At 39.6% G+C, this 12,006-nt stretch overlaps 1 protein-coding gene and 1 long non-coding RNA gene across 3 annotated transcripts in view; one reads left to right on the top strand and one right to left on the bottom strand.

Moving 5' to 3' along the window:
* Positions 1-12,006, top strand: part of HSD17B12 (hydroxysteroid 17-beta dehydrogenase 12) — a 170,649-nt gene that overhangs the window by 137,588 nt on the left and 21,055 nt on the right. For both annotated transcript variants that reach the window (XM_058663155.1, XM_004585390.3), the window contains exon 7: positions 7,621-7,655. In XM_058663155.1, the coding sequence (XP_058519138.1) occupies positions 7,621-7,655 (35 nt within the window). The remainder of the gene's footprint in view (positions 1-7,620; positions 7,656-12,006) is intronic.
* Positions 8,723-10,312, bottom strand: LOC131480171 (uncharacterized). The gene is made up of 3 exons (XR_009245291.1): positions 10,233-10,312; positions 9,673-9,862; positions 8,723-8,859 (listed from the first exon to the last, which is right to left on the bottom strand). It is a non-coding gene; the product is annotated as an uncharacterized LOC131480171 (long non-coding RNA).

Raw genomic sequence — 12,006 nt, 5'->3', positions numbered from 1 at the left:
CCTGGGAAAGCAGTGGAGGAATGCCCAAATCCTTGGGTCCCTGCACACCAGCATTGGAGACCTGGAAGAAGTTCCTGGCTCCTGGCTTTGGATCAGCCGTTGTGGTCTTCTGGGGAGTGAACCAGTGGATAGGAGATCTTTTTCTCTGTCTCCCCTTCTCCATAAATCTGATCTGCCTAAAAAAAAAGCAAGAAAGAAAAAAAAACTTTTTATGGTATAGGGATGGAATTCATGTTAAGTAATAGGGGGTGAGAGAAAATGGCGAAGAATTTTCTTACCTTCCACAAAGATTTTAACATTAGCCAAAAAAGGAAAGTCTAATAATACATGGGGATATCATAGCACTCTAAGAACTTTGTAGTTAAACTTTTCATCCCCCTGTGCAATAAATATTCTGTTGGCCATATAGGTGAGATTCTAAGAATTGCTAATTAAGTTGTGTTCTGGGTAACACAGAGCTCAAATTATACAGGTTGCCAAAAGAAATGTGTGCTGTGTCATTCTAGCATGACTTCCAGTAGAGTTTGCATCTAATTGCTCCCAAATAGGCATTGTGCGGCATTATTGTTGCTTCATGCAATTCTTTTCATGATTATTGTATAGTTTTGAAGGCCCCAGTTAAGAATTCATTTGAGGTGTTCATATCTAAGAAACTGGCTCTAAATATGCTTTGATTTTTCAGTTGCTTGAATTGAGATCCTATTTAATGGAAGCAAGTTTCTTTGGAATAGTGGCATGGCAGAGTTGATCAGAGCATGTTGATGGCTTGAGACCCCATATGACCAGCTGGAATTCTTGGCATTTTGCTTGGATTCTGGGGCAAGTTTTGCCATTGCTGTTGTTTGTATCCTATCAATTTTTAACTACAGAGTAGGAAAAAACAGATTGATTCCCTAGGTATATAATAACGTTCCTTTTCCACCTGTGAATTACTGATGCTACAGAAGTAAAAGAGAAACACTTTTTTGTTCATATTAGTAGGTTTTTGGTTGTTGTTGAAATGAGATTTTGGCGACCTTTCTAATTATAAAAGCAAAGCAAGATTGTCACCAAAAATGGAGAAACGCATGCAAACACTAAGAAGAAGATGAGTCATTTATAAGCCCAACCACAGATGGTCACATTTGAATAAAACACTCTCAAGGACTTTCTGGGTCGGTACCTTTCTGCATTGTGTATCTCAACTAAATGATCTAATAATACAGGTATTGGTTTTGCATGAGCTCATTGAACATTTTTATTTCTCAGCCAGAATATGGGTAACTGTACCAGAAAATATTCGTAAATATGAAGAGACTACGTAGTTTCCCCAAGGGGATTGTCAATTTAACTGTCATCAAGAGTGTCATTTATCTTTGTGTATTTGTAGGCTTAATGACTAGTTTGCATATAAAGTGTTTTGATACTCAAGTGTGATGTGGTATGTTGACCCTCTCTGTTAGATTTTAAGCAGCTAAGATTTTTTTTCCTTCTTGAGGTAAGAGTTAATGGAACAGTCATAGATGTTTATAAATAGGAAACGTTTGTTTTTCCTACAGATACTTGAAGCTCTTTTTGTTGTAGGAATTCTGTTTCAGTAACCTTTATCTGCTAAGGGAAGAATTAAATTAAAATTTTGCTTGCCGTACACTTTTGGAAAAATATCATAGAAGAAAACAAGTATAAAATCATGTTTATTACTGCTTGTCTAATATTTTTAATCACTGAACTTACAAGTTATGGCAACCTTATTTTAGATACATGTTGAGACGAACAAGAATTCTTAGTATAGCAATTATCACCTGCAGATGGTCTGAAATTAGAGCACTGAGTTGACTGTAGAAACAACTTCTGAGCTGTGAAATGGAGTTCAGAGAGTGAGATTTCACAGAAATGAGTGGCATACAGGTTTAAATAACCAGATATCAAGATACCAGTCGATGCGTGCAAGTAACAGGAGACTACTAATAGTTTCGTTAAAATATCTTACTCTAACCTTGGTGTTAAAGACAATTTAATTTAATGTGAACACAGTGAAACCTCTGTACTTAAGCATAGAATATTAAAAACAATTTCTAGACACATGTCCAAATAAAGAAGGCTTGAAATTGAATTTTACTTGTAATATGATTAGAAGGAAAGATAATTCCAGCATCCATGAAGCATTTATCGATTTCATAAAAGCTTGCGGGCTCTCAGTTAACTTTTCTCTGGCTTTTCAATGTTATTTGATAAGTGGGTTTAAAAAAGAAGTTGTTCCATTTTATGGCAAAGCAGGTCATTTAGAGTCGGAATGCAAAAGGGGAAGCCAATGAAGTGTAAGGAACAAATTAACTCTTTAAGAAAGGATTTTTATCTTTGCTGATGGATCACTTGGAGCACTCAACAAGTGGTTCTGACTGTAGTAGTCAGGCATTGAAAATAGAGTTTCCTGCCTTCTGTGAAGTTATAGAAACTCACTGAGCGTTGAATCATAAAAAGAATGTAGTTTGAACAGATCCATACATAAAACATTGGCAGGAAAGCATTTAATGTTCAGCATGCTGTTGATACAGTTTTCTACATGTGATATATTTTATAGGTTTTCGTTTGGACAGTGATCTCTTCCTTGATGATTTTTGCCATTCAGAAAAGAGACATTTAATAAACAACGCGCACATGGCGCAAAAGAAAATATAGCTCTCAAAGTATGCATTTGTATTTCCCCTGAATTCCCATTAAAAGTCATGTTCCTGGACAATGCAGGTGGAAAACTATGTCTGAAAACAACTGAATTGAACTTTAGAACTTTGTATGACCACTTGTTGGCATTATTACAGTACCCAGAACCTTTTGCCTTTGTATAAAGCAGCTAAGTAGGCTGGAATCCACTCAGCTATCTTGCAGTTAGTACAGTTGTGTACACACACATACACACTGGCTAAGGTCATTTTTTATTTTAAATCATTTTTATATTTGAAGATTTTTCCATTTTATTTGGGAGGAAGGGAGGAATGGGTCACTGGAGAGGGAGACAGCCCCATTTTTTCATTCACTCCTCAAATGCCGTGGAGCCAGGAATTCAAACAGACCTCTGTGGGTAGCAGGGACCCAGGTTCTTCAGCCAGGTGTGTGCTGGGAAGCTGGAACTGGGAGCAGAGCTGTGTCTTGAGTCCAGGTATGCGTCTATGGGATGTGGGTATCTCAAAAGGCATCTTAACAGCTGTACCAAACACCCATCCCAGGCTGTTTCATAAAATTTATTTTTGTACGGGGTCTGGTGCTATGGCATACTAGGCGCAATGACCAAGGCTGAGCTGACCTGAAGCTAGGAGCCAGGAGCCTCTTCTGGATATACCACATGGGTGCAAAGTCTCAAAAACTTGGACCATTCACCACTGCTTTCCCAGGCCGTGAACAGAGAACTGGATCAGAAGTGGAGTAGCCAGGAGACAAACCAGCACACAAATGGGATGCCAGCACCACAGGGTGGAGGATTAGCATGTTGTACATGCTGGTCCCCAATAAGCCACTCTTAAAAATCCATCATTTCTATAGCATACTTTGTAATTTATCACAGTTGTTTGCCTTTTTGTATTCTATTTCTTCTCTACTAGCAAACTCCTATTCTTTCAGAACTTCACTTACATATAGCCTGAGAAGCTCTGCTTGGTTCCCCAGACAGAACTGATCTTTCTGCTAAGTATTGGTGCTCTCGGTCTGCTCATAGCATGGGTTTGTAATGATTTGCCTATCTGTCTTTCCTCTGGATGGTGAACTCTCACCACCCACTCCAGCTTCTGGCAAGGAATGTGACCTCAACTGCTCAGTAGAGTGACTCTGTCATCATGTTACTCCAGGCTGTGTTGATATGCAGAGCATTTTGAGTGCTCCACTGTCTGCTGGAGCTGATAAACTACCATCAAATATATTTTTTGATTGTAGGTCTTTCATTCTTATCTGTGTGATTCTTGAAGCAGTTCAAAAGCAGTTTTCTTGAGTAATAATTTACATGCCATAAAATCCATCCATTTTTAAGTGTACAATTCGGTAATGTTTAGTAACTGTATAGAATTGTTCAATCATCATTAAAGTCCTAATTTAGAGAACAAATCCATTACCCTAAGAAGATCCCCCCCCCCCGAGGTATTTTAAAATATTGATGGAAACTGTACAGATTTCTGTGTGTTGAGTTGAATCGGATGACCTTGAAATGTGTTTTGGCATCAATTGCCTGGGGCATGTTGTGCTTTAAGAAGGCACAGATAACTTGGTGCTGTTCCAGAGGGTAGCTTAGACTGGCAGGTAGTAACACTAGCTTCCCAGCAGAGGCTTCACTGTTACATACATGCCCTGTGGTAGGTCCTTTGTAGACAAACACATTATACCTTGCTTGGCATTCACAATATAGTCATAATGTAGATGCTGTCTTTCATTTAAAGCTAAAGTACTCTGAAGGTAGTCACTCAAAGTCACACCACTAGGAGATTGAAGGGCTGGGATGAAGACCCTGGCCTAACTGCATCCCACACTTGCTGTGTATTGAACAATAGCTGTGTCTGACAAAGGTAAATCTTGAGATATGTAGGCTAGTTTACAGACTCATTCTTTAATCTGAGAAGATGAGAAAAAGTATTAGTATTTTTGAAAGGGTAGATTCTGGAATCAGCCTTACTTTGACTGGGTTCTATAAAGTTGTGTTTGGGATCTGCCTAATAGGCACTGTTGGAATTGAGTTGGGCAAGCATAGAAAAGGACCATGTCTTTAAAGCTATGAAATTTTGAGATTATTTGGGCTGATAACTTGATTTCTGATTGGGCTTGCTTTGAGGATTAGTTTTCAGCCTCAAAATCTTTTTTTTTTTTAAAGATTTATTCATTTTATTACAGCCAGATATACACAGAGGAGGAGAGACAGAGAGGAAGATCTTCCGTCCACTGATTCACTCCCCAAGTGAGCTGCAACGGGCCGATGCGTGCTGATCCGAAGCCGGGAACCAGGAACCTCTTCCAGGTCTCCCACGCGGGTGCAGTGTGCCAATGCATTGGGCCATCCTCAACTGCCTTCCTAGGCCACAAGCAGGGAGCTGGATGGGAAGTGGAGCTGCCGGGATTAGAATTGGCGCCCATATGGGATCCCGGGGCTTTCAAGGCGAGGACTTTAGCCGCTAGGCCACGCCGCCGGGCCCCAGCCTCAAAATCTTAACAATGGACAGTCTATTAATGTAATGTTCAATAATATTAATTGGAATTATTGGTAATTGTTTTAGCTCCTGTAATAGAAGCCTAGTAGTGACTTGAACAAAATAGAGATGTTTTTCTCCCTCAGATCAAGATACCCAAGATTTGTGATGGTAGCCCTATAATCAGTAGGGATCCTGACTCTGTTACATTGCTCTGCCACCATTATTTCATACGTTTTATAGTAGTGGTCTGCAATGACTGGTTTAACTCTTTCTTTCGCATCTAGTTCCTAGCCACTATGAAGAGGAAAAGTAAGGGAAGAAGGCATAGTTTCCTTCTCCTTTAAGAACAAAATCAAGAGGTTGAATCTATTACTTCTATGTGATTGAATTAAAATAGTCATAGGGGCCCTGCGTGATAGCCTAGCAGCTAATGTCCTTGCCTTGCACATGCTGGGATCCCATATAGGTGCCAGTTCTAATCCTGGTGGCCCCACTTCCCATCCAGCTCCCTGCTTGTGGTCTAGGAAAGCAGTCAAGGATGGCCCAACGCCTTGGGGGCCTGTATCATCATATTATATGTATTTGATGAACAGTTATTAAATCCTGAAAAATTGCTGTTGACTCTTTTTTTTTTTTTTAACATCCAAGACGTTTTTATTTGGAGAACCATATTAATCTCCCATTGTACATCTTCTCGGTTGCATAATAATCAAGAACTTTGTTCTGGCCCTCTGCAGGAACGCATTCTATCACTATAACATATTTTTTTATTAGAAATAATACATATTTATTAAAAATTCAAATACAGAAATAAAAGCACAATATCCCACCCAGTATACAGACAGCCACATAAATCCCCTTCCCTCTAATCCCATTCCCCAGAGGTTATCACCGTGAACAAGTTAAAGTATATCCTTTGAAACATTTTCCTTTGTATATACAAATATATATAAACACACATAAATGCACTTTTGCCTTTTACAAAAATGAAATCATGTAAATGTACATATTAATCTTCAATTTCTATCTTCATTCATTCAATATACAGAAAATTCACAACAAATCTGATTATCAATCCTCTTGGGTTTGTTTTCCATTATATAAAATTCATATTCAAGCATCAATTACAAAACTCTTGATAATATACTTCCTGCCATCTTTGAGTCTCATCTCTAACCACTCCAGTATGAAAAAACTGGAACATAAATTACCTTAAATTCTTCCTGAAACAAAGGCAGTACAATCAAACAAACAAACAAACTAGGAACACACTCTGTCATTCCTAGATTTTGGCCTTTCCACTTTGTGTTACATTCTGCCTGGACTTTTTCATCTGGCAAGTCCCTAATTCTTCCAACAATCAGCTTAAAAATGATCTCTAGAAGACAAGACTTCCCAACTTTTTTCAAGACATAATCACTTCTCTATTTACCCCTATACTTTATAGCTAGCTTCTTAATTGTACTTATCTCACAGTACTGCAGTAATTCATTTACATGTTTTGAGTTACCTTTCCATCCAAAGGATCTGATGGAGTGTTTATCTTAGAGCAGGTACTCAGTAATTTAACTGTTGAGGAACCAATGCTTTAGGAACATTTGCTGAGCACCTACTATGCACAGAACCATATCCCAAGCATGACAAGAAACTTACTATTTTGTCCTAAGGAACTTACCATTTTCCTATTATTTCCCCTGGGTGGATGGGGGAGGGACAGAACACATTTATTATAAGACCACATATTGCTTCTGACATATAGTTGGTTTCAAAAATCTATAGTCATTTGCCTCAAATTCATTTAGGAACAAGGCATTGCATAATCAAATAAATCACAAAATAACGGGTAGTTTGTCCAGCAGGTCTGTTAAATGTGGCACAGAGCCTACCAGATGTTACCAGATGTTGTTGTTGATGTTACTGGAGACCACAGACAACTTCACCTTTTTTTACACAAAAGTTTTATTTCACAGTCAACTGGATCAGCAAATGAAATAAATGGGGATCTACGTGTCATATTTGCCAATATGTCATTTTATGGAATTCTAATGGCTCTTTTTTTTTTTCCTCAGACAATTTTATTTGAGCTGTTAGAGTTTATAAAACTTAATAGATAGCATATTTCCTGTGATAAACATACAAGAACGTTTTCTGTGAATGCTTTTTAGGAGATAGATTTCATTGTAAATCCTTTATGATTTGAAAATCTCTGCCTCAGTATTTCATTTCAGGCAAGACTAATTTTAGCCAGGGTCACCAGAAGAATTCCCAGTGTCATCACCAGTACGTCCATGTGATTCCTCGCTGTGTGCTCTTGACACGAATTACACAGAGAACGTAAAATAAGCGCTGTCTGTGGGAGTGGCGAGCGGCTTCGTGATTCCCTTTGCTGTGTGGGCGGATTTCCTTCACTTCACCTGTTGTTCGCATCCTTAGCCATCCTGAGCCGTCGTGACTGTTTTTGTTTTCTTTCTTGCAGATGACACGATTGGTGCTGCCTGGCATGGTAGAAAGGTGAGTCATGAGGGCACACACACACACAGAGTACATGCAGAGCTCATTATTATTATTTATAGAGAGAATCCTTTCTTTTAAAAGTTCATTAAGGTGACTAATGAACCCAGCTTCCATGTCTCAGAATAATGTGCCAGGCAAGTCACACAGTGGAGCATGAGTCATCTGTGGTGGAGGCCTTTTCCACTTGATTCCCTTTTTATTTCCCTCTCTAGGGTTGTGGTGGTTCCTTTAGATCAGGATTAAAAAGCTTGCCTGAGTCACCATCACTAACTCAATTGCCTGCTATTCTGAGGGGGCGGACAGAGTTCCTGGGATATTCCCGGGAATGCCTTCTTAAAGCTGTATGCTCCCAGAGCCAAAAATCAGTGAATTTTCATGAAGGAACGTCCCACTCTTGGTTTCTAGTTCTTTCTCGGAGCATGGTTAGATGAAAAATTTAGGCATGGTGGATCATAAGATGGCAGCCCAACCCTTGAAAGAAAAGCCAATGGCTGCCAGCCATGTCTGGATTCTAATTTGAATGAGCTACCACAAGGATACCGTAGGTGTCCTTTTTTTTTTTTTAATGAAAAAATGTACTGTGAAATTCTTAACCTTTGAAATAGTAAGAAGTGTTAAGATTGCAGCTAAGCTCTGTTCCTCCCTTGGAAAACCCAGAATGGTGGTTAGAGCCTCAGAACAAACTGTTGGAAAGAGCTCAGCTTGCATCTTGAGCTAGCTCCAGCATTTGCTGAGTGTGGCCGGGGCTTGAAGTCATCCTTCCGCTGCAAGATAGCCTTGGGTCTGGAAGAGACCCAGAGGACTAACAATGTTGCCCATGGAAGGCCTGAAGACTTCTGTTAAGAACCCTCTGTTACCAGCTCCACATGGGAATGACAGCTCGTGCTCATTGAGTTATATGCCAAAAGTGGTATTGTAAAAGGGATTTTTTAATGATTTATTTATTTATTTGAAAGATAGAATAGCAGAGAGACAGACAGATCTTCCATCTGCTTGCTCTCTCTCCAAATGGCCGTAACAGCTAGGCCTGGATTAGGTCAAAACCAGGAGCCAAGAACCCCATTGATGTCTACCACCTGGTTAGCAGGGTCCAATTTCTGCTGCCTTCACAAGGAGGTTAGCAGGAAGTTGAATTAGAAGCAGATCAGCCAGGACTGGACTGGTACTTTAGTATGGGATGTTGGCACCACAGTACTGGTCCCTGAAAAATGAATTTTTGAGCATGAGGATGAAAACCATATTGAAAGACATAATGGTTGTGAAATTGTTTTGCAGAGCAAAATGTCAGGTTCTGAAAGTTAGAGGAGTCAGAACTCTAAATTAAATGAAAGCAGCCCTGCTCACTTTTCTTAAATTTTATTTTATTTCTGATGTTATTTACATAGTTGACAAGAATACAAGCCCCTGAGGACCACCGAGTAGGGTGGGGAGGGTCAAGTTTTGAGGTAAGGTGGGTGGGACAAATGCTTCCAATTTTCCTTTTCCTCACTCTTCTCTTGTGTGTGGGGAGCCGGGGCTGTGCATTTGACAGATGGTAAAACAGGCTCAGAGAGGTGGCAGGCTCTCTGCAGTGGATTTGTGAAGGGACAAATGTGAGACGCTATGGGAACTGTCCTGTTATCTGTCTAGGCCTGGCATCCTTTAGCACAGTTCACAGCCGCATTAGATAAAACAATGCCAAGAAAATAATTAATCCATTCAACAGGCATTCATTCAACTTGTTTATTACAGAGTATAGCAAAAATGAGTTGTTTCTTTGCCTTTCAGAAATCAGTTTGCTTTAAATGGAGCTTGAGAAATGATCTGGTGGAAGCCATGGGCTGACACTGACGTCACGGGCGTGACTGTGATGCTGCTGAGAATTAGTGAGGAATAGGTGTAGATTTTATGAATCAGTATCCATGGTTAGGAAAGGAACATCTCTGTCCAACTGAATTAAGGAGTCAAGGCCAGCCAAATGCTAAAACAAACTACCCCCAGATGTCAGTGGCTTTTACCAAAGAGTTTGTCTCACCTCGTAACTCTCTTTGCAGTCATGCATGGTCAGAGGTCCTTGCATTGAGGAACTCCATCATTCTCTAGAGTCTTGGAGTTCTGTGCACCCAGCCAGCAAATAAGGGAAGAGAGAGTCGGGATGGTTTTATAGGTGGTTTCAGGGACCAGCCCTGGAAGTGGTATACTTCAGAGCTGCACCGGTATGTCATCTAGAACAGCAACAGGCTACGGTTAGTGGCAAGGGAAGCAGAAACGTTACCTGTGTGGTCACAAGGAAAGGAAACCTGTCAACTGTCAGGCCGTTCGAAGTGTTCTTTCTTACACATTGTAAGTGGTTTCATTATAGCCCACTCTTTGTGCTGCCCCCCCAGTGGCATTTTTTCCATGTTTGTTTTCCGTGAACTTGGTGTCTCTGCTGCATAACAGCAGAGCCCTTCCTAAAGACCCTTTGTTGTTGTTGTTGTTTCTTTCACTGAATCTACCTTTGATGTGTGAGATTTTTTCCAAACCCTCTAAAACTGTAGCCTGGGGCCAACTATTGCTAAATAGTTATCTGTAATCAAACTAAGGTATTATTACCATAAAAGTAGAAAGTGTACAATTACATTATAGAGGAAACTTGCTCTTTCCACTTGCCTGGAATTATAAACATTGTGTACAGCTGAAGCCAGGAGGTGGTTGCCATAACAACCATGGAAAAGCTAAAAATAGCCTCTTTCATACTGTATTGCTTATGGTGGAATTATGACATGTTATGGTATTCTAGGGCAGGTAATTTTTTCATGTGTAAAATGTTTGCAAACTCTTCAACAAAGCAACATTGGTTTATATATAAGTATTTGAATTGCTGGTTCTAATTATATACCTGAAGGGTGCCCTTCCGACATGGTGTAGTATTTATTATGTGTCATGAGTCTGTTAGAGAACTATCTGTACCAAGTTTACTATTGTCTTTAAGCTTTAAAACATATGTGTTTATACATATATAATTTTGTTGTTTTTATTATACATAAGACCCTGAAAGAACATGCCTGTGTGTGTCCTTGAAATAAATGGAAAGAATTGTGAGGCAGTGGTCTTTACACAATCTCCCTTTGCACATCAAACTCTGTACAGTTAACTGTTCATACTGGAGCCTACACTACAGTTCATATACACTGTCTGTCCATGCTGGACCTGACCCTGTGGTATGTATGTGGTTATCTGTCCATGCCTAGGCTGGCCCTCCAGCCCATGTGCTGTTGGCTGTCTGCACTGGGCTTGAAGCTGCAGTGCTGTTTTCCTCGTAGCAGCAGCTATGCTACTCACCTGTCTCCCTCCTCACCTGCACTGTGGGATGTTGATGAGATTTCCTGAGGAAGACAGAATCGGTGACTTCTGTAAAAGATCTACTACTTTGTCAATAATAAGAAGAATCTTAAAATGCATTTATTTATTTGAGCAATGGTAGGGGTGAGAACAAGGATATTACAACAGGATGATACATAGCGGTGTGACATTTATAGAATAAATACTTGGCTGATTTTTTTTTAAATTCAGGTAACAAAATATTAATGGGAATTTCATTAGTAGGAAATTCTGAAAGTACAGGTATAGGAAATTATACCTGAAGGCACTTAATTTTCAAAAGACTGGGCAGGTTTAATGGTTGGCTTGTGAGAGGACTAGTAATTGAAGCAATTACTTTTATATAAAAAAGAGTACTTCGTTTTTTCCGCCTCATTTTTGTAAGATTTTACTTCTAGTAGATCCTCAGTTACCACTGAGACACCATTTTGTATCTGTTAGCAAGTAAGATGATGACTTAAGAAGGTTGTATCACAGAAAATGTTCCTTGCCTTGTTTACTTAGATATTTGTCATAGCCAGCTAAGAAATGTGCTTGAATTATGAGCAGCATGAGTTTTCATTAGAGAAATTCAGCAAAAATTCTTAATGTACCTTGCCATCTGAGAATTGTTCCCAAGTCCCAGAAAATGAGAGATGAAGCGGGGTTTGGTTTTATGTTTGTTTCTGTGTGCAATTAAGCACAGCCCATTTTGTTCTGCTTGCTATAGCAGAGTTGCCATGAGTCTGGCTCTGCCATGGAAACTGCCTTGACGTCATTAATTCTGCTTAGATGGAGGATTAGAGCTAGACAGAGTACTTGATTTTAAAGGCAGGTCCTTTATGCTTCACAGTCCCAAATGTTCATCCCTTTTTCTACAGAAAGAATAAGATACTATATGTAGTGCAAAGATTAGAACAGGCTATACCAGTGTATTATTTATGATTCAGACAAAATTCAGTTGAATATTACCCATGAAGAGAAAGAGAGGGAATTGGATGCTGTTGTGTGGGTGTGGGAAGAGGGT

This window comes from Ochotona princeps, chromosome 4 (genome assembly GCF_030435755.1).
Source record: "Ochotona princeps isolate mOchPri1 chromosome 4, mOchPri1.hap1, whole genome shotgun sequence".
NCBI lineage: Eukaryota > Metazoa > Chordata > Mammalia > Lagomorpha > Ochotonidae > Ochotona > Ochotona princeps.
Note: the sequence above shows the minus strand (reverse complement) of the source record. Positions and strands in the feature narration are given on the sequence as shown.